Raw genomic sequence first — 23,114 nt, forward strand, 5'->3', positions numbered from 1 at the left:
TGCTATTAGGATGTCTAGCTCCTTAGACTGTTTTGAAAGTAGGAGCCTAAATACCTGTCTTTTTTATTGACTGTTGCTGAGATTGGGTACCTAAATCCTTTGATAATCCAAACTTAATTACTCTTATTTTTAGGCACTACAGAGCATTGCTTAAGTACTGACCCAACCCAGTGTTACTTGGAGCTTGTTACAGAGATTGAACTTCAGGGAACTTTCCCAGAGGGAACAAAACAGCATTCAAATAGTTCTCAGGAAATTAGCTTTTAGTCTTGGAGTCAGCTCAGGAAAGGCTATTTGCTCCACTCCCACAGATAACCCTGCACTCCTTCAGTGCTTTCACTCCTCTGAGTGAAAGGCCCAAGGGCCACATACATAGAACTCCTGGATGTCTTGAGATGCTCTTTTACAGACACAGGTAGACAGACTAGATAGCCAAATCAATAAGTAGGTTGGTAGACTAAGAAAACAGAAAGAGAAAACCACAGATCAGAATGATCTCACCATATTTATGATCCATGTTTAATAGGCAGATGAGTTGATTCATAATTTTAATCCTTTTAATCTCTTTATTCTTTCAATTTAAAAGGAGCAGATTCTAGGGTGGGTCTTTCTGTGGAGTCCCACTGACTTCTGCCTCGATGCAGCAATCTGCTCACATGGTGTCAGTTACAGCACAGGGGCCATGGCTGGCAACCCAGCTACTATTTGAATCACCCAGCTCTCATGCAGGACAGCACTGAGATAAATGAGGGGTGTGTGTGTGTGTATAGGGTGGACATTCTCTGGAGAAAGAGTTTAGCTTTAGAATTCACTTTGCACAGAATTTGCCTATGTTGACATTCAGGGTACATCTTCACTAGTGGCTGTATTGGTGGGTAGCAATTGATTTCTTGGGGACTGATATATCGCGTCTCATCTAGACGCGATATATTGAACCCCGAACGCACTCCTGTTGACTCCGGAACTCCAGCAATGCGAACGGCAGTAGCGGAGTTGACAGCGGGAGCTGCGGTCATCAATCCTGCACCGTGACGACGGTAAGTAACTCGATCTAAGATACTTCGACTTCAGCTACTTTATTCACGTAGCTGAAATTGCATATCTTAGATCGATCCCAACACTCTAGTGTAGACCAGCCCTTAGATTCTAGTACAAGATCTCTTTGCTTGGGCATTTGTCTGATTAGCTGCGGGGGAAAGGATTTAATTTCTCTCTGGGGAGACACACAGGATTAAACATAGATTTAAGATTGGACAGAATGCTGGCTTTGTTCCCATTGGCCCTAAAAATCAATGTGATAATAGCCACTCACTTCCAAGAGGGCAGGAGAGATTTTCTTATGTATGAGCAGCTTGATATTCAGATGTTCAGGACACTGAGTCTAAATCCCACTAGATCAGATTTTCAAAGGAACTTTAAAGTGATTTAGGCATAAAAGTCCTGTTAATTTTCAGTCAGACCCCTCGTTTATAAATCATGTCAGCATGCCTTGAGTGTTTTCTGGAACATTCATTTATTATGATCATTATTAATGCCTCAGTATTACACAAGGTGGATCTTTAAAAAAAAAGAAATAGCTTTCACGACATATTAAATCTTTAAAATTAAAAGAAGAAAGCTCTGTTTAAAATGTATCCCCATGAGTCACCAATAAATCCTGGCTGACGGAACTCTGTAGGTTTATATGTCAGGAGTTTTGTTAAACCTTTACAGAATTCTTTGCATTTTGGTACTCAAATTCATTCATTGTCATTGTCATTTGACTTTCCTGCACATTCTCACAGTGCCTAGACAGCTGTCTGCTGGAAGTCACTGACCATGAGTCTTGCAGTCCTAAAATTTTTTATCCCTAGAGATTGTACCATGTGCTTCAATACTGCTGGGATTGTCTTTGTTTAGTTTTCCATAATTGCTTGCCTTCAGGCAACATCTTCATACATCATCTTCTCTCTTCATGTTTTTTGGAGTTTTTTTTGTATGTTTCTGTTGCTGGCACGGCAACATCAATTAACATGGGCTGTTTGTTGTCTTTTCTACTACTATGTCTGACTGCACCATTCCGTCTGTGACAATAGCCAGAGCCCATAAATCTTAACCTCTTCATTCTCTAGAGCACACAGAGTGGCAGACATGGACACTTTGCAATCTCACTGTGTCTGTTCATATGTTCTCCCAGATAGGCTCTAGGGTTGCTCAACACATGCTCCATCATCTCCTCCTTTTTAGAACACATTCTGCAGCTTGGGGAACAGTTGTCAGTCAATTTTACTTCTTAAATAATTAAGCCCTTAAGGAATTTCTTGTCCACTCATAATCAGCTCTGTCTCCTTTTTTGAGGATCCTTCTACAAGTCATGAGTTTGTCAATCTTCTATCACCAATAGGTTTGATCTCTCTCCACCACTGTCCGTATATTGATCTCTATGAAAACTATCAGAGCTTTATTGGCAGTTTGCTTTCTCTTCTTTCATTCTTTCTTAGCTTGCATGCAGCTCAGTCATTGCTTGTTATCGTGAATAGACACTCTTATGTTGGTTGATCCTCATATATTTTGATATTATAGTCTTCATTATCAATTGCTTCCTCCACAGATAGCAGGTTTTCCTTCATCACCTCATGGGAGTACATCCTGTCTATGACTTGATTGCTATCTAATACTCTATGCATCACTGGCAGCTGTCTGTCTCTTTGGATGTCAATTTTTTCCTTTTCCTCCATTCCACTTGATCACTCCAGCAACATTCTGTGCTACTGGCATCGCCCACATATTAATGGCTCAGATCAAATTCTTAGACTTCAGTTTTGTCCACAAGGTAGTTCTTGTACATCTGAATATTCTTTCCTCAATTTTCTTTTGATTTTATTTTGTAGCTCTGAAGTTCCCTGTCCAAGATATTTGTAGGGGTCATGCTGAGATATCCTGGATAGTTCCTTCATTACTTGTATGTTATCAGATTGTACCAGTCTGGCCATTTTAGAGATGTGACACACACTTAGCCAAGCCAAGGCGTAGCTTTATAGCTTACTAAACTTTTCCACACATCATCGATCTCTGTAGCTCCTTTTTGTGACTGTTCATGTAGTTTCAGATTGCTGATGACTAACAAATTGTTAACTGGTTGTTGCTCTTCGCTGATATGGTAAATTGTGGTTATCTCAACAACATCCGTGTCAGTGGCAGCTTGGTTACCACAAACAGCACTGGTGTTAAGGAACCTCTTGAAAGAATTCTCTTTTAATTTGAACCTCATCAATGAGTCTTTTCCGTAGAGTACAGTGCTCCAGTTAAATAAGATTGCTGAAGAAAGGAAATGATCTGTGGATGAACCTTGACATTTTCAGTGTATCAGTGATCCCTGATTGTGAGACACGGATGCTCTCTGGTAGTCTTGCCACATAATCACTAACTTTTTCATTCTTTGTTTTGCATCTTCTGTGACCTCCTGTTTAGCCAGAGTGGAATTTTGTTCCTTTCAGGTTTACTGTGCTGCCTTTTGGTCAGGAACCAGCATTCCATTTGTGAGCTAGCCTTATCCAGATCTTCTTTGCCAGAATTTGTTAGAAGTTTCCATATAGTTGGTAAACACATGGTCAGTCTATAATTCATAGGATCACTGCAACTTGCTTCTTTCATTCTTTTTTTTCCCAATGAATGAGAAGAGTTATCCCTGTCACTGGCCATCTTGGAAATCCATTCTTCAAAACTTTATTAAGTTGTTCAAATAAACAATTATGGAGTATTGTAAGGTGTTTCAGCCAGAATCCATGTATTCTGTCTGGTCCAGCTGATTTCCATTTTTTCATTATCTTAGTACCTTATTTCTTTCTTTGGTCTTTCTGTGTATTCCTAGGTGTGTGATTTGTGAACTTTTTCTTTCATTTCTAATTCGGTTCGCTCTTGCTCATGTTGTACAGTCTCAGACCAGATTTCCTTCCACAAACAGTGTAACTCTCCAGCATCATTTATTGTCTCTCATTTTGCCTATTTCTTTTTTTCAATATCAGTCAGATGAAAGAATCTCCTATGGTCTCTGGTGAAGTGGCTGTTCTCTTGATACTAATAACCTTGTGCTTAAATCTTTCAAGGCCATGACACTAAGTGATCAGCTGCTCTTTACATGTTACTTCAAAGCTCTCACATTTTCATCTCCAAGGCTGTTTGCTGCTTTTTTCTCTTCAAATGATTTTTCTCATATTCATCCAGGAGGCTGTGTATCTCAATATAAAACGTAGTCTTCTGTTTTAACATTCATGGAGTTCTTGAAGATAGAAAGTTTCCAATGATTCAATGTCATATGGCTTGATGCTAACCAAAAAGCTGCTACTGTAACTGTAGCATAAATTATATAATTGTACTGGCTAATTCTTGTTGTTTTTCTCAGTTTCCTTGACCATTTCATTAAGTGCTTTCATTGTATTATCCAGCGCGTAATGGTTTACAAATTTCACATGTGTAGGGCTGATGCTCAATGTCTCATCGGCTCGCATGATCTTGATCAACAAATCCTTCAGATTTTCTGTGCTTTCTTCAGTGCTTTTTCACTCATATTTGTCCTCACATTTACTTCTATTTAATGGCTTCTGTTTATCCTATGTCACTGCTCCCACAAACATTTGTACATAGTTCTACATGACTGATCTCCGTTTTCAGGCTTTCAATCTTCATTTGTGTAAATTCTCTTCTTTGGAATGAAGCTCTCAGTTGTGCAGTAAGTCTATGTTCGGTCATTTCTTTCTCGGTGTTGTTGTTTCTCTCCTCCCAGCGTTGGAGCATTTGTTTGCTCCAGGCTCTCTCTTCTGTTTTGTCAAAAAACAACTGCAGATCACTTCTTGGTTTATAAGACAAATCCTTTCACTCGTTGTCACAAATGATCTCTGGTTGTTTGGACAGTTGTATGATTCATGATGTGCCCACCTCCACTCAAACACTCTCCTGGGGAGGAGGCTGTCATCCAGATATGGTCTTCTGAGGCCACTTTAGAGGTAACTGATAATTATTATGAATGCCATATTCTCCATACTGGTTTGGGTTGTCAGGCTATATACCCTGTTGGTAAAACCAGAATTTTTAGACCTCACAGATTTCTTCTCTTCTGGAATTCTAGAGATTTTAATAGGGATCAATCCAATAAGATACTGCAGATACTATATTATGTAGTTTCCATCCAATATTTTTTGAGATTGAGCAGAGTTTCTATGTAGTACCAGTGGGGACTGATCCTGGATTTTGGGACTAAGTGGTAATTTGGCACCAAAGTCCTTTTCTACATCTAGTCCATTTTGTCTATTTTAAAACACACATTTTATAGGATGTGTAGGCCTCTTTACATTTATCCTACTGATCACATGATCTCACAGGCCATTTCAATTTACTTGTGTGTAATTTTATTTTTTCCAGTCTGACAGGTCAGTTTTCCTGAGTAAGGATCCATGGGAATTCTTTCAATTTAAAAGGAGCAGATTCTAGGGTGGGTCTTTCTGTGGAGTCCCACTGACTTCTGCCTCGATGCAGCAATCTGCTCACATGGTGTCAGTTACAGCACAGGGGCCATGGCTGGCAACCCAGCTACTATTTGAATCACCCAGCTCTCATGCAGGACAGCACTGAGATAAATGAGGGGTGTGTGTGTGTGTATAGGGTGGACATTCTCTGGAGAAAGAGTTTAGCTTTAGAATTCACTTTGCACAGAATTTGCCTATGTTGACATTCAGGGTACATCTTCACTAGTGGCTGTATTGGTGGGTAGCAATTGATTTCTTGGGGACTGATATATCGCGTCTCATCTAGACGCGATATATTGAACCCCGAACGCACTCCTGTTGACTCCGGAACTCCAGCAATGCGAACGGCAGTAGCGGAGTTGACAGCGGGAGCTGCGGTCATCAATCCTGCACCGTGACGACGGTAAGTAACTCGATCTAAGATACTTCGACTTCAGCTACTTTATTCACGTAGCTGAAATTGCATATCTTAGATCGATCCCAACACTCTAGTGTAGACCAGCCCTTAGATTCTAGTACAAGATCTCTTTGCTTGGGCATTTGTCTGATTAGCTGCGGGGGAAAGGATTTAATTTCTCTCTGGGGAGACACACAGGATTAAACATAGATTTAAGATTGGACAGAATGCTGGCTTTGTTCCCATTGGCCCTAAAAATCAATGTGATAATAGCCACTCACTTCCAAGAGGGCAGGAGAGATTTTCTTATGTATGAGCAGCTTGATATTCAGATGTTCAGGACACTGAGTCTAAAATCCCACTAGATCAGATTTTCAAAGGAACTTTAAAGTGATTTTTAGGCATAAAAGTCCTGTTAATTTTCAGTCAGACCCCTCGTTTATAAATCATGTCAGCATGCCTTGAGTGTTTTCTGGGAACATTCATTTATTATGATCATTATTAATGTCCCTCAGTATTACACAAGGTGGATCTTTAAAAAAAAAGAAATAGCTTTCACGACATATTAAATCTTTAAAATTAAAAAGAAGAAAGCTGCTGTTTAAAATGTATCCCCATGAGTCACCAATAAATCCTGGCTGACGGAACTCTGTAGGTTTATATGGTCAGGAGTTTTGTTAAAACCTTTACAGAATTTCTTTGCATTTTGGTACTCAAATTCATTCATTGTCATTGTCATTTGACTTTCCTGCACATTCTCACAGTGCCTAAGACAGCTGTCTGCTGGAAGTCACTGACCATGAAGTCTTGCAGTCCTAAAATTTTTTATCCCTAGAGATTGTACCATGTGCTTCAATTACTGCTGGGATTGTCTTTGTTTTAGTTTTCCATAATTGCTTGCCTTCAAGGCAACATTCTTCATACATCATCATTCTCTCTTCATGTTTTTTGTTTTGGATGTTTTTTTGTTATGTTTCTGTCTGCTGGCACGGCAACATCAATTAACATGGGCTTGTTTGTTGTCTTTTCTACTACTATGTCTGACTGCACCATTCCGTCTGTGACAATAGCCAGAGCCCATAAATCTTAACCTCTTCATTCTCTAGAGCACACAGACTGTGGCAGACATGGACACTTTGCAATCTCACTGTGTCTGTTCATATGTTCTCTCCCAGATAGGCTCTAGTGGTTGCTCAACACATGCTCCATCATCTCCTCCTTTTTAGAACACATTCTGCAGCTTGGGGAACAGTTGTCAGTCAATTTTACTTCTTAAATAATTAAGCCCCTTAAGGAATTTTCTTGTCCACTCATAATCAGGCTCTGTCTCCTTTTTTGAGGGATCCTTCTACAAGTCATGAGTTTGTCAATCTTCTATCACCAATAGGTTTGATCTCTCTCCACCACTGTCCGTATATTGATCTCTATGTAAAACTATCAGAGCTTTATTGGCAGTTTGCTTTCTCTTTTCTTTCATTCTTTCTTAGCTTGCATGCAGCTCAGTCATTGCTTGTTATCGTGAATAGACACTCTTTATGTTGGTTGACTCCTCATATATTTTGATATTATAGTCTTCATTATCAATTGCTTCCTCCACAGATAGCAGAGGTTTTCCTTCATCACCTCATGGGATGTACATCCTGTCTATGACTTGATTGCTATCTAATACTCTATGCATCACCAGCAGCTGTCTGTCTTCTTTGGATGTCAATTTTTTCCTTTTCCTCTCCATTCCACTTGATCACTCCAGCAACATTCTGTGCTACTGGCATCGCCCACATATTAATGGCTCAGATCAAATTCTTAGACTTCAGTTTTGTCCACAGAGTAGTTCTTGTACATCTGTAATATTCTTTCCTCAATTTTTCTTTTGATTTTTTATTTTGTAGCTCTGAAAGTTCCCTGATTCCAAGATATTTGTAGGGGTCATGCTGAGATATCCTGGATAGTTCCTTCATTAACTTGTATGTTATCAGATTGTACCAGTCTGGCCATTTTTAGAGATGGTGACACACACTTAGCCAAGCCAAGGCGTAGCTTTATAGCTTCACTAAACTTTTCCACACATCATCGATCTCTGTAGCTCCTTTTTGTGACTGTTCATGTAGTTTCAGATTGCTGATGACTAACAAATTGTTAACTGGTTGTTGCTCTTCGCTGATATGGTAAATTGTGGTTATCTCAACAAGCATCCGTGTCAGTGGCAGCTTGGTTACCACAAACAGCACTGGTGTTAAGGAATCCTCTTGAAAGAATTCTCTTTTAATTTGAACCTCATCAATGAGTCTTTTCCTGGTAGAGTACAGTGCTCCAGTTAAATATAGATTGCTGAAGAAAGGAAATGATCTGTGGATGAACCTTGGACATTTTCAGTGTATCAGTGATCCCTGATTGTGAGACACTGGATGCTCTCTGGTAGTCTGGCCACATAATCACTAACTTTTTTCATTCTTTGTTTTGCATCTTCTGTGATCCTCCTGTTTAGCCAGAGGTGGAATTTTGTTCCTTTCAGGTTTACTGTGCTGCCTTTTTGGTCAGGAACCAGCATTCCATTTGTGAGCTAGCCTTATCCAGATCTTCTTTGCCAGAATTATTGTTAGAAGTTTCCATATAGTTGCTAAACACGTGGTCAGTCTATAATTCATAGGATCACTGCAACCTGCTTCTTTCTTTCTTTTTTTTTTTTTTTTTTCACTGAATGAGAAGAGTTATCCCTGTCACCGTCCATCTTGGAAATCCATTCTTCAAAGATTTATTAAGTTGTTCAAATAAACAATTATGGGATATTGTAATGTGTTTCAGCCAGAATCCATGTATCCCATCTGGTCCAGCTGATTTCCATTTTTTCATTTATCTTAGTACCTCATTTCTTTCTTTGGTCTTTCTGTGTATTTCTCTGTGGTGTGTTTTGTGAACTTTTTCTTTCATTTCTAATCCAGTTCGCTCTCAGATTTCCTTCCAGAAAGAGTGTAAGTCTCCAACATCATTTATTGGCTCTCTATTTTTGCCTATTCTTTTTTTTCAATATCAATCAAATGAAAGACTCTCCTATTGTCTCTGGTGAAGTGGCTGTTCTCTTGATACTAATAACTTTGTGCTGAAATCTTTCAAGTCCATGACACTAAGTGATCAGCTGCTCTTTACATTGTTACTTCAAAGCTCTCACATATTTCATCTCCAAGGCTGTTTGCTGCTTTTTTCTCTTCAAATGATTTTTCTCATATTCATCCAGGAGGCTGGTATCTCAATATAAAACCGTAGTCTTCTGTTTTAACATTCATGGAGGTTCTTGAAGATAGAAAGTTTTCCAATGATTCATATGTTCATATGGCTTGATGCTAAACCAAAAAGCTGCTACTGTAACTGTAGCATAAATTATATAATTGTACTGGCTAATTCTTGTTGTTTTTTCTCCAGTTTCCTTGACCATTTCATTAAGTGCTTTCATTGTATTATCCAGCGCGTAATGGTCTACAAATTTCACAGTTGGTAGGGCTGATGCTCAATGTCTCATCGGCTCTGCATGATCTTGATCAACAAATCCTTCAGATTTTCTGTGCTTTCTTCAGGTGCTTTTTCACTCATATTTGTCCTCACATTTACTTCTATTTAATGGCTTCTGTTTATCCTATGTCACTGCTCCCACCAAAACATTTGTACATAGTTCTACATGACTGATCTCCGTTTTCAGGCTTTCAATCTTCATTTGTGTAAATTCTCTTCTTTGGAATGAAGCTCTCAGTTGTGCAGTAAGTCTATGTTCGGTCATTTCTTTCTCGGTGTTGTTGTTTCTCTCCTCCCAGCGTTGGAGCATTTGTTTGCTCCAGGCTCTCTCTTCTGGTTTTGTCAAAAAACAACTGCAGATCACTTCTTGGTTTATAAGACAAATCCTTTTCACTCTGTTGTCACAAATGATCTCTGGTTGTTTGGACAGTTGTATGATTCATGAGGTTGCCCACCTCCACTCAAAACACTCTCCTGGGGAGGAGGCTGTCATCCAGATATGGTCTTCTGAGGCCCACTTTAGAGGTAACTGATAATTATTATGAATGCCATATTCTCCATACTGGTTTGGGTTGTCAGGCTATATACCCTGTTGGTTAGAAAACCAGAATTTTTAGACCTCACAGATTTCTTCCTCTTCTGGAATTCTAGAGATTTTAATAGGGATCAATCCAATAAGATACTGCAGATACTATATTATGTAGTTTCCATCCAATATTTTTAGAATTGAGCAGAGTTTCTATGAGTACCAGTGGGGACTGATCCTGGGATTTTGGGGACTAAAGTGGTAATTTGGCACCAAAGTCCTTTTCTACATCTAGTCCATTTTTGTCTATTTTAAACACACATTTTATAGGATGTAGTAGGCCTCTTTACATTTATCCTACTGATCACATGATCTCCACAGGCCATTTCAATTTACTTGTGTGTTAATTTTATTTTTTCCAGTCTGACAGGTCAGTTTTCCTGAGTAAGGATCCATGGGAAATCAAACCGAAGTGACTGAATTTATTATCCTGGGACTTTCCAATGACCCACAAATGCAGATTTTCCTCTTCCTGGTGTTTTTAGTTGTCTACCTAATCACGCTTTTGGCAAATATGGTGATCATGCTGGTGATAAGGGCTGATCCTCACCTTCACACCCCAATGTACTTCTTCCTATCTCATTTATCTTTTGTTGATATCTGCTATTCCTCAGCCATTGTCCCTAAGATGTTGGTGCATTTCTTAGCAGAGCACAAAACCATTTCTGTCAATAGCTGCATTACACAGATGTTCTTCATCTTCCTGCTAGCTGTTACAGAAGGTTGTATTCTCTCAGCAATGGCTTATGACCGCTACGCTGCCATCTGTGACCCATTACATTACATGGATACAATGAGCAAAGGGATCTGTTTTCAGCTGGTGAGTGGTGCATGGGCAATAGGCTTCATAGATGCCCTGTTTAACACTGTTTTTGCCCTCAAGCTGCATTTCTGTGGGCCCAATCAAATCAACCATTTCATCTGTGAGCTCCCTCATCTATTACGTCTGTCCTGCACTGAGACCCTCACCAATCAAGTGATGCTTTTTACTTCTGTTGTCATACTTGGATCAAGCTCCTTTTTCTTCACCCTGATCTCCTACATTCATATCATCTCCACCATCCTGAGGATACGTTCTGCGGAGGGCAGGCGTAAAGCCTTCTCCACCTGCAGCTCCCACCTTATTGTGGTTGGTTTGTTGTACTTGACAGTTTTTTTCCAGTACACCAAACCCAACTCAGTCTCATCTGTGGTTCTGGATGAAATGTTCTCCATCCAGTACAGCATCTTGACTCCCATGTTAAACCCCATCATCTACAGCCTGAAAAACAAGGAGGTGAAAACAGCTATAGGGAAAATGTTGGGGAAATTCAAATTTTTCAAGTAGTGTTGATTTTATTTAAAAACAAACAAACAAACAAAACAAAGAGCATAGAACTGCGGATAACTTGTGTTTGGCATCTGGCACTGGCATCTGACACTTTGGGCCAAAGCCTCAGCTGGTCTGAATCAGTGCGGCTCCATTAAACTCAGCAGGCCATATCCCCATTGGGTAGAAGAGCTATTGGAGCCAAGGGAACGAGATCCTGGGTCTCCATCTAGAGTGAATGATAGAAGCATCAGGATCTACAGCCATTCATGTGCTCTCTTTCTCTCTTTGGGCCAATATCTCTTTCAATCTGATCCACTGTCTTGAATGGAGCTATGGCCAATTTGCACCACTTGAGGATCTGGCCAGTTCTATGAAAAGAACATCTTTGTCTATTGCATTCTGTAGTTCTAGAGTATTTTGTTGAAAACCCTATTTAATATCTGTAGTATTTTATAGGTTTCATCCCTATTAATATCTCTATCTCCAACAATAATTAATAATGAGTGTGATCCCTAGCTGGGCCAAGATGCACAAAGGAATTAATACTCTATTAGGAGAGACTGAGACACAGATCAGGTATTGCATACTGCAATGGTTAGGGTACACACATGAGAGGAAGCAGATCTCTTTTTAAAACCTTTCTCCTTACTAGGCACTTGAAGAGGGTCTGCTACATCCCTAACTGCTAGGATAAAAGCTGAGGGGCTTTCTCCACCTAATTCCTCCTTCTTCTCTCCCCTCTCTCTCCATGGTTTCTTTCCACCTTAGATGGGGTAGAGACTTCCCAGCTGAGAATCCCAAGGCGAAGGAAGTGTGCTCCCACCGAGGAGATAGGAACTGAACTCCTGTGACAGCTGTGGGATTTAGAACACAACCTTCTGCTTGGCCTTTCCTATTGTCTAAGGAACCCTCTCTCATGTTGGCTTTTTAAAACCCCATTCTTAGGTGCCTGTGTCTCCCCTTTCATTGTCTAGGGAGCCTGGCTGCCCAGCTCAGGCTGTGGAAACCAAGTAATTAAAACAAATCACCTAAAAGTTATCTACTGCAATGTTCAGCATTAGAACAGGTACGTCCCTTTGTGAATCTAACTCTGGCTGTAAATTGAAATAGCACCATTAAATCAATGGAACAAGGTGGATTTAAATGAACTGGGAATCTGGGCCATAGTGTCCATATTCTAAAGCGATTTTTTTTATTCCTTAAATTTCACTCACCATTGAATTGGAAAGACCCATGTATCATCAAGTTTCCACTTAAATCCTAAAAATAATGGGAAGTGGTGTTGGCACTATTTACCCCAGTGAAATTCACCCTTAGATGCAGCTCCGCAGCTAGTGGAAAGCAACATAACTCCACTGAAAGAAACCAGGCTATGTCAGCTGAGGATCTTGCCTCAGTGAATAAAGTTATAGTTCAGAATCCACCTTTTGTCAATGTAGGACTTACAGAAATATGGTCTCAGGTCAACCAGCAGGCTGGGATTCTCAAAAAAAGCTTAGGTAAATTAGGTGCCCTACTCTTATTGGATGGGAAAAATGTAGTCCCAGTAACATGTCCAAGGTCAGTCAAAAAGTCAGTGGAGAGGAAGATATTGAAGCCTGATCTCTTCCATCCCTATCTCTGCCTTGAATCACAGAATCATCCAAGTACCCACCGGTAGTCTCATATCTCTTTCCATGTCAGCCTAGTACTAACAGAATGCACTCCCTGTCCCTGCTAAGAAAGATACCACCCTCTCCTCCCGATTTCAAGGGAGAATTTCTTTTTTCACTTTCTTCACAAAAAATGAATAGAGCTGGTTGAAAATGGGAATATTTTAATGAAAAAAAATCATGTCTCTCTTTCTCATTAAAATTCACAACTTTTGCAACCAGCTCATTGGATAGAAAATAACATGATTTAGCTACTCTCACCTCCTGCTTATCCAGGGTGTCCTGCCTACTAATCGTCACTCTGTTGGGCTGTAATTTCTTTAGAACAGGAATGATGACCACTTCTATGTTTGTTAATTCCAGTCAAAAGTTTTTCCCATGTTTGGAAAACAAAATCTGAAAATGTTGTTTGAATGTGAATTTGGAAGAAAAATATTTATTTATTTATTTATTTGTTGCAAGGGGAAAGATTCCATTTAAATTTGACATCAAAAAATGAAATGAAAATTTTTTCTTTCAAAATGTCCAATTGAAATGAAAACATGCATTTTGAATTGATATTTTCACTTAAATTGACTCATCTCAAGCTCATTGTAAATAAAAATATTCATTCAACATGAAAGATTTCATTGAAATGCACACTTCAAGAGGAAATGTTTTGTTACAGTCAAATTTTAAAATGAAATGTTTAGACATTTCTGCATCTGTTTAGACATTCTGCAAGAGATTTCATCTTTTTGGCCCCTGTTGGGATTAAATGAAATGTCAAAATATGGAGCTTCCTGTGTGATGAAAATTTCTGTATCTCTAATATTTGTACACTGCCAAATATAACAAGGAAGTGATTTCATAACTTAAAAGGCCAGAAGAGACCACTGATCCCCTAGTTTGAGCTAGGCCAGATTATATATCTATATATAGATAATAAAAATATGATTTCTCCAGTGTCTCAGTCTATTATACTTAAGACTCTCTGGGTCATAGAAACACTTTTATTTCATTTTAAGCACACCTACTAGTATTTTGTTGGTGTTTAACAGATGATTGATGGTAATAAATTTCTGTAATTTGGGGAAAAGAAGCTCACAGATGGACTTCAGATTGTTGTAGTAATTCAGCCTAAAAATTTACCCTCATTGTGAGTTCAAGTGTAAAAAGTATGTGACAGTTCATAAGAAGTCACAATAGCCTATATTAGCAAATGGTGGTGGAAAAAAATCACTAAAGGGAGGGAGAAAGAGAGACTGAATTAGTCCAGAGGAAAAGGTCTCCTGACAGAACTTACAAACATCATGCCTCATAAAAAAGTGTGAGACTGAAAAATCGGTGAACCAAAATCAGCATATCAAACTAGTCCTAACTGGTGAGCAAAGTAATGAGGGGATGGGCTATTGCATCCAGCAGCCCCTTTAAGGGTTCTCAAAGAAAGAGACTTTTTGTAGAAAAGTTGGCTACTGGAGTGAGAGTCAGCATCCATTTCCTGAGGCTACTGGAGTGAGAGACACTCCAACCATTGCCTGAGGCCCCAGAACTTCTTCATCCTAATCCTGAGAGATGTCCTGACCAGACTGGTCCAGAGAGGGGGAGGAAGATGACACCACCACTGCCTCCAGCTAAATCTCAAATACCACCTGAAATGTGAGACTTTCTCTTACTCTGTCTTCCTCCCCTTCACTCCACCTCCTTTTCCTTCACCACTTTATTTCTTCTCTTTCCTACCCCTCCCCTTTTCCCTTCTGTCTAATGGCTTAGCAGGACAAGGCTGTATACTTAGTAGCACTGCTGTGACCCTGTGACCAGAAAGAGGCCACTGAAAGTAATTCCCTAAACAGCTAGATGCTGGTACAAGGTTGCCAGGTCTGTAAATGGCTAATAAGACTGTGGGCAGTGCCTGTGTTTCTCCAGCCATGAGGTTGCAAATGAGAGTCAACCCCAGAGACTGAAGCTGCATTTTCTATCTTTGCTGTTCCTTTCTCTGCCCTTGTGTGTGTATGTGTGTTTCTCTTCTTTTGTCTTCTAGGAAATGGGATTGGACTTAAACAAGAACAGCAATGATAGCTCCTGCCCAGCACTACTAACTTCTTCTCTTTCCCCCAAAAGAACAGTCATTACCATCTTTAATGCCATCTAAAAGTCTGACAAACAAGATTTTTTTCCTTCAGAAAACTTGCTTCAGCCAAAGCGGGGGGAATAACGGATGATGTTCAAATGAAAGTCTTATTTAACGCTTTCCTTTTCAAAGGTTTTAATTATTTCTCCTTCTGTTCTGTGTCTTTAATAAAAGCTAAAAAGGATGTTTAACGGTGTGTTTGCCATGGTAACAAGTAGGAGCTCTCTGTATACCAAATTTTGAAGCTTGTTTAACACTGTTTAACGCTGGACAGTGACTGGGTTATGTTAAGACATTTGAGGCCACATATTCCATCTAAATTAATAGAACATATAATGATACACATAACATTCTTTGAGATCTTTGGATAAAGGAAGCTGCTGAAGAAAATTGCTCACCTCTTATACTGCCATTGTTTGTATTAGGGAACATAAGAATTGCCATATTGAGGGAGACTGGCCATCTAGTCTCGAATCCTCTTTCTGGCAGTGACCAGAACCATCTGTTCAGAGGAAGAGTCAATAACCTGACAGTACACAGATGTGGGATAATCTGCCCCCTATAGCAGAGTCTCTAATTGTTGGAGTTTGGATTAAGCCCTGAAGCTTGATATTTAATATTCCTTCCAAAAATCTTATNAATGCAGATTTTCCTCTTCCTGGTGTTTTTAGTTGTCTACCTAATCACGCTTTTGGCAAATATGGTGATCATGCTGGTGATAAGGGCTGATCCTCACCTTCACACCCCAATGTACTTCTTCCTATCTCATTTATCCTTTGTTGATATCTGCTATTCCTCAGACTTTGTCCCTAAGATGTTGGTGCATTTCTTAGCAGAGCACAAAACCATTTCTGTCAATAGCTGCATTACACAGATGTTCTTCATTTTCCTGCTAACTGTTACAGAAGATTGTATTCTCTCAGCAATGGCTTATGACCGCTACGCTGCCATATGTGACCCATTACGTTACACGAATACAATGAGCAAAGGAATCTGTTTTCAGCTAGTGAGTGCTGCATGGGTGATAGGCTTCATAGATGCCCTGTTTAACACAGTTTTTGCCCTCAAGCTGCATTTCTGTGGGTCCAATCAAATCAACCATTTCAGCTGTCCACTCCCTAGTCTATTACCTCTGTCCTGCACTGAGACCCTCACCAATCAAGTACTGCTTTTTACTTCTCTTGTGATATTTGAATCAAGGTCCTTTCTCCTCACCCTGATCTCCTACATTCATATCATCTCCACCATCCTGAGGATACACTCTGCGGACGGCAGGCGTAAAGCCTTCTCCACCTGCAGCTCCCACCTGTTTGTGGTTGGTTTGTTGTATTGACAGCTTTTTTCCAATACACAAAACCCAACTCAGTCTCATCTGTGGTTCTGGATGAAATGTTCTCCATCCAATACAGCATCTTCACTCCCATGTTAAACCCCATTGTCTACAGCCTGAAAAACAAGGAGGTGAAAACAGCTATAGGGAAAATGTTGGAGAAATTCAAATTTTTCAAGTAATGTCGATTTTATTTAAAAGCAAACGAACAAAACAAAGCGCATAGAACTGTGGATAACTTGTGTTTGGCATCTGGCACTGGCATCTGACACTTTGGGCCAAAGCCTCAGCTGGTCTGAATCAGTGCGGCTCCATTAAACTCAGCAGGCCATATCCCCATTGGGTAGAAGAGACACTGGAGCCAAGGGAACGAGATCCTGGGTCTCCATCTAGGGTGAGTTATATAAGCACCAGGATCTAGAGCCATTCATGTGCTCTCTTTCTCTCTTTGTGCCAATATCTCTTTCAATCTGACCCACTGTCTTCAATGGAGCTATGGTCAATTTATACCACTTGAGGATCTGGCCAGTTCTATGAAAAGAACATCTTTGTCTATTGCGTTCTGTAGTTCTTCCAGAGTATTTTGTTGAAAACCCTATTTAATATCGGTAGTATTTTATAGGATTCCTCCCTATTAATATCTCTGTCTCCAACAATAATTAATAATGAGTGTGTTCCCTAGCTGGGCCAAGATGCACAAAGGAATTAATGCTCTGTTAGGAGAGATTGAGTCATAGATCAGGTATCCCATACCGCAGTGGTTAGGGCCCCCACATGGGAGGAAGCAGATCCCTTTTTAAAACCTTTCTCCTTACCAAGCATTTGAAGAGGGTCTGCTACAGCCCTAACTGCTAGGATAAAAGCTGAGTGGTTTTCTCCACCTAATTCCTCCTCCTTCTCTCCCCTCTCTCACCATGGTTTCTTGCCACCTTAGGTGGGGTTAGAGACTTCTCAGCTGAGAATCCCAAGGCAAAAGAGGTGTGCTCCCACTGAGAAAATAGGAACTGAACTCCTGTGACAGCTGCGGGATTTAGAATACAACCCTCTACTTGGCCTTTCCCATTGCCTAAGGAACCTTCTATCATGTTTTAAAATCTCATTCTTAGGTGCCTATATCTCCCCTTTCGCTGTCTAATTTTTCCCATGTTTGGAAAAAAAAAATCTGAAAATGTTGTTTGAATGTGAATTTGGAAGAAAAAAAATATTTATTTATTTGTTGCAAGGGGGAAGATTCCATTTCAATTTGACATCCCAAAATGAAATGAAAGTTTTTTGTTTCAAAATATCCAGTTGAAATGAGAACATGCATTTTGAATTGATATTTTCACTTAAATTGACTCATCTCAAGCTCATTGTAAATAAAAATATTCATTCAACATGAAATTTCATTGAAATGGACACTTCAAGAGGAAATGTTTTGTTACAGTCAAATTTTAAAATGAAATGTTTAGACATTTCTGCATCTGTTTAGACATTCTGCAAGAGATTTCATCTTTTTGGCCCCTGTTGGGATTAAATGAAATGTCAAAATATGGAGCCTTTCCTGGTGTGAGGGGAAATATTCTGTATCTCTATATTTGTTACACTGACAAGCATAACAAGGAAGTGATTTCTAATTTATAGGCCAGAAGGACCACGTGTGATCCCTAGTTTGACCTAGGCCACGATTATATATTATATAATAGATAATAAAAATGTGGTTTCTCCAGTGTTCAGTCTAGTAATTTAAGGCTTCTGGGTTATGAAACCTTTTATTTATTTAAGCACACCTACTAGTATTTGTTGGTGTTTAACAGATATATTGATGGTAATAAACTTCTGTAATTTGGGAAAAGACCTCACAGATGACTGCAGTGGTACTAATTTCGCTATAATATAATCATTGTGTAGCTCAAGTGGTAAAAAGTATGTGACACTGCATAAGATTCACAGTAGCTTATAATAGCAAATGCTGGTGGAAAAAATCACTAAAGGGGGGAGAAAGAGAGACTGAATTAGTCAAGGAAAGTCTCCTTTAGAACTTCAAATATCATGCTTCATAAAAAAGTGTGAGACTGAAAAATCGGTGAACCAAACAGTGTACAAACTAGTCTTATTGTTAGCAAAGTAATGAGGGATGGGCTATTGCATCCAGCAGTCCTTTAAGGGTTCTTAAAGAAAGAGACTTTTTGTAGAAAAGTTGGCTACTGGAGTGAGAGTCACCATCACTTGGCTGACACCCAACCATTTCCTGAGGCCGCAGACTTCTTTCATCCTAATTCCGAGAGAGTCCTGCCGACTGGTCCAGAGAGGGAGGAGATGACACCACCACCTGCTCCAGCTAAATCTCAAATACCACGCTGAAATGTGAGACTTTCTCTTACTCTGTCTTCCTCCCTTCACTCACTCGCTTCCTTCACCACCTTTATTTCTTCTTCTCTACCCTCCCCTTTTCCTTCTGTCTAATGGCTTAGCAGGACAGGCTGTATACTTAGTAGCACTGCTGTGACCCTTGACCAGAAAGAGGCCATGAAAGTAATTCCCTAAACAGCTAGATGCTGGTACAGGTTGCCAGGTCTGTAAATGGCTAATAAGACTGTGGGCAGTGCCTGTGTTTCTCCAGCCATGATGGCAAATGAGGTCAACCCCAGGACTGAAGCTGCATTTTCTATCTTTGCTGTTCCTTTCTCTGCCTTGTGTGTGTATTGTGTGTGTTCTCTTCTTTTGTCTTCTAGGAAATGGGATTGGACTTAAACAAGAACAGCAATGATAGCTCTGCCCAGCACTACTAACTTCTTCTCTTTCCCCCAAAAGAACAGTCATTACCATCTTTAAGCCATCTAAAAGGCTGACAAACAGATTTTTTCCTTCAGAAAACTTGCTCAGCCAACGGGGGGAATAACGGATGTTCAAATGAAAGCATTATTAACGCTTTCCTTTTCAAAGGTTTAATATTTCTCCTTCTGTTCTGTGTCTTAATAAAAGCTAAAAAGGATGTTTAACGGATGTGTTTGCCATGGTAACAGATAGGAGCTCTCTGTATACCAAATTTTGAAGCTTGTTTAACACTGTTTAACGCTGGACAGTGACTGGGTTATGTTAGACATTTGAGGCCACATATTCCATCTAAATATAACATTAATGATACACATAACTTCTTTGAGATCTTTGGATAAAGGAAGCTGCTGAAGAAATTGCTCAACCTCTTATACTGCCCTTGTTTGTATTAGGGACATAAGAATTGCCATATTGAGGGAGACTGGCCATCTATGTCTCGAACCTCTTTCTGGCAGTGACCAGACCATCTGTTCAGAGGAAGAGTCAATAACCTGACAGTACACAGATTGTGGGAAATCTGCCCCCTTAGCAGAGTCTCTAATTGTTGGAGTTTGGATAGCCTGAGAGCTTGATATTTAAGTATTCCTTCCAAAAATCTTATGATAAAGAATTAATGATAGCTCTGGGTATTCTTCTGCAATCCCTACTGATTCTTCCCTACATTTCTGGTCTCTTATCTCCCTGTGCAAGGAGTTCCACAGGTTATTTTTGTGTCTTATTTGTCCATAGAACATCCTCCAACAGTGGTTCACCAACAGACACCCTCAACTTAAGTGAATCCTATGGAAAGAACGAAAGTATAACTTGGCTGAATGGGCTTTCTTCATCATATATGTTATGTGCATCTCTTCTTCTCTATAGAGATGATATTGCATGCACTTGAGTGTTTAGACTAAATGGTTATCTCTGCAACCTAATATAAATGGAGGCTAACAGGACTTCCTCTTTTTGACTTCCTGAGGGATTGAGCCCAATCAAATTGTGTATGATCCCCAATCCTGCAACAGATTATGAATCATAGTAGTGGTCAAGCACAGCACACTTAACTGATATATGATTATTCACATGTTCATCCTACGCACTGGATGGTTAATTAGATCTGCATTTTTGCAGGGCTCTGAATTCTGGGCACTGAAGAAGAAACAGGAGTAAATCTGAATACAGTGAGAAATGAAAATTTTAAATGGGTGGTTGGATTACAAAGATGGCCCATGTTCGAACAAACTAGGAAGTTGAAGGTGATACCAATTATGAAGAAAATGCTGAGGGAATCCAGCTTTAGATGGTTGGCTATGCAAAAAGGAATCGAACACATATAGGAAAGAGGGAGTTAAATTTAGAAGTGCAGGGTAAGAGAAATGTTGGAAGACCCAAAATTAGATGGATGGATGACATAGTAAAGAATTTAGTAAGCTTCTGGGTTTCAGAGGAAATATATACAAGACACACCAGAATGCATAGGAAGAACTTGAAGACCCAACCGCATATAGATGGGAGCAAGGCTAGAAGATCTGAGTTGAGTAAGTGCAGCCAGGGGTTCAGACACTATATTGCAAGATTGTCTTAATTATCAACTTCCTCCTCCACAGATAACAGACCTTTTCCTTTATCATCCTGTCTGTGTCTTGATTGCTATTCAAAACTTGTTGCATCACTAGCAGCTGTTTTGTTTGGATGTCAAATTTTTACTTATCCCCTTGATTCAACTTGATCACCCCAGCAGTGTGCCACACTACTGTTGACCTTGTATCATTGCTTCTACCAAAATGTTTGCATGTGGGTCAATATGACTAATCTCCCTTTTCAGGCTTTCTGTCTCCATTTGCATAAATAATGCCTCTTTGCTATTAAGCTCTCAGTTGCCCAGTGAGTCAATGCTCAGTCATTTCTTTCTCAGTGTTGTCGTTTCTCTCCTTCACGTCTTGAAGCATTCATGTCCTCCAGCCTCTCTCTTCTGATTTGCCAAAATCCAACCTTAGATCACTTCTTGATTTGTACTATGAGTCCTTTTCACTGTTTGGCTGAAAATGATCTCTGGTTTTCTTGAATTGTTTGGACAGTTGCATGATATCAACCTGGCTTTACCCGCTTTCACACACACATCTTGGCATAGGAGAGCTTTATCAATCTTCTGAGAGCTTTATCAATTTTCATCATTTCAAATTTTATCAATTTGCCAGTGTTCTCTGTATTTGATTGGGTTATCAGCCTATGCCCAAACCAGTATTTCTAGGTCCCGGGGAGTTATTTTTGTTATTATTTTATTATTATAGAAATCCTAGATATTTTAATAGGGAAGAATCCAATAATATATTATAGATATTAAATACTCTATAACAGTGGTTTTGAACCTCTGGACTACAGAGGGTCCGTAGACCATGTCTAAGATTTGCAAAGGGATCTGCACCTCCATTCAAAATGTTTTAGAGGTCCGCAAATGAAAAGGCCAAAAACCACTGGCTAAAAAAATTACAAAATGTAATAGATGAAGAGGTACTTATAGAATTGACTAGATTCCCAGTGGGTGTGACTCGGCCATAGCTCCATTGGAGTAAAGGAGCCCGATCCCCAGATGGTGTAAAAACAGCTGTATCTCTGCTGATGTTAGAGGGACAGTTGAAAGAGTCATTAGGGCACAGAGAAACAGCAAGTGAGTCAATGACTTTATAGCCTGGTGGTTAGGGTCCTCACCCTGGGTGCAGGAGATCCAGTATCCAGTCCCCTTTCTCCAATGCCTCTTTAATTATTTAACCACAGTGGAACAGATTCAACAGGAGAGGAGAAACAAGGTCACATCAGATTTTTCTCATAGTTCCATCTGGGCAGAGATTCTATGAATACCTGTGGGGCCTGATTCTATTACTTAGGTGGTTAAAGTGGCAGTTGGGGCCTAAGTCCTGTTGTGTATCTGACCCATTTTGTCTCTGTAGAACTCACAAATTCCAACCAACTTATTATTTTACAGGATAGAATAGGGCCCTCTTTATAATCATCCTACTGAAGAGATGATCTCTACATGTCATTTTAATTCATTTTTATGATATGTGTTAATTTTATTTATTTGTGTAACAGATCACGCTCTTGCTGAAAAAATATTAGTGGAAAATCAAACCACATGGACCAAATTTATTCCCCTAGGACTTTCCACTGACCCACAGATGCAGATTTTCCTCTTCTCGGTGTTTTTAATTATTTATCTAATCACTCTGGGTGGCAACAGTGATCATGGTGATGATATGAGCTGATTCTCACCTTCACACCCCTATGTACTGATTGGGAAAGCAGCCACAACTGTAGCTGGCTTAATAAGGGTGCCTTTAAGACGATGACCTGGTCTCCTCTCTTGAAGGAACGGTCTCTGGTATGTTTATCATACCAGGCCTTTTGCTCTTCCTGAGTATCCTTTAGGTTTTCTCTAGCAAGGGCTAAAGAGTGTCGGAGGGTGTTTTGTAGGTTGCTTACAAAGTCCAGAATGTTAGTTCCTGGAGAGGGTGTAAACCCCCCCAATTGTTGCTTCACCAACTGTAATGGCCCCTTAACCTCGTGGCCATACACAAGTTCAAATGGTAAAACCCAAACTGGGATTGGTACAGCCCTGTAAGCAAAGAGCAACTGCTGCACACACTAGGTCCCAGTCATTGGGTTGTCATTCACGAATTTAAAGATCATGGCCCCAAAGTTCCATTAAACCTTTCCACCAGGCCATTGGTTTGATGTGGTACGGGTGGCAACCAATGATTCACCCCATGAGTTTCCCACAGGTCTTTCATGGTGCCTGCCAGAGAATTAGATCCTGAATTCCGTAAGATATCGGAGGGGCAACCTACCCTGGCAAAAATGTCTGTTAGGGCCTGGCACGCAGCTTTAGCCCTGGTGTGCCTAGAGCACTGCTTCCGGCCATCGGG

The 23,114-nt window shown here is 39.9% G+C and overlaps 2 protein-coding genes across 2 annotated transcripts; both read left to right on the top strand.

The window, feature by feature from the left end:
• Nucleotides 1-8,851: 8,851 nt before the first annotated feature.
• LOC116830731 (olfactory receptor 5G9-like) lies at nucleotides 8,852-11,415 on the top strand. The gene has a single exon (XM_032790367.2). The coding sequence runs from the start codon at nucleotides 10,383-10,385 to the stop codon at nucleotides 11,313-11,315; it is 933 nt and encodes a 310-aa protein (XP_032646258.1). The 5' UTR covers nucleotides 8,852-10,382; the 3' UTR covers nucleotides 11,316-11,415.
• A 411-nt stretch (nucleotides 11,416-11,826) lies between these two features.
• Nucleotides 11,827-16,574, top strand: LOC116830733 (olfactory receptor 5G9-like). Its single transcript, XM_075060876.1, is given in 4 exon segments — nucleotides 11,827-11,876; nucleotides 15,115-15,166; nucleotides 15,709-16,390; nucleotides 16,393-16,574. Coding segments are annotated over 4 exon segments (966 nt in total).
• Nucleotides 16,575-23,114: the final 6,540 nt, after the last annotated feature.

This window comes from Chelonoidis abingdonii, chromosome 25, assembly GCF_003597395.2.
Source record: "Chelonoidis abingdonii isolate Lonesome George chromosome 25, CheloAbing_2.0, whole genome shotgun sequence".
Lineage (NCBI taxonomy): Eukaryota > Metazoa > Chordata > Testudines > Testudinidae > Chelonoidis > Chelonoidis abingdonii.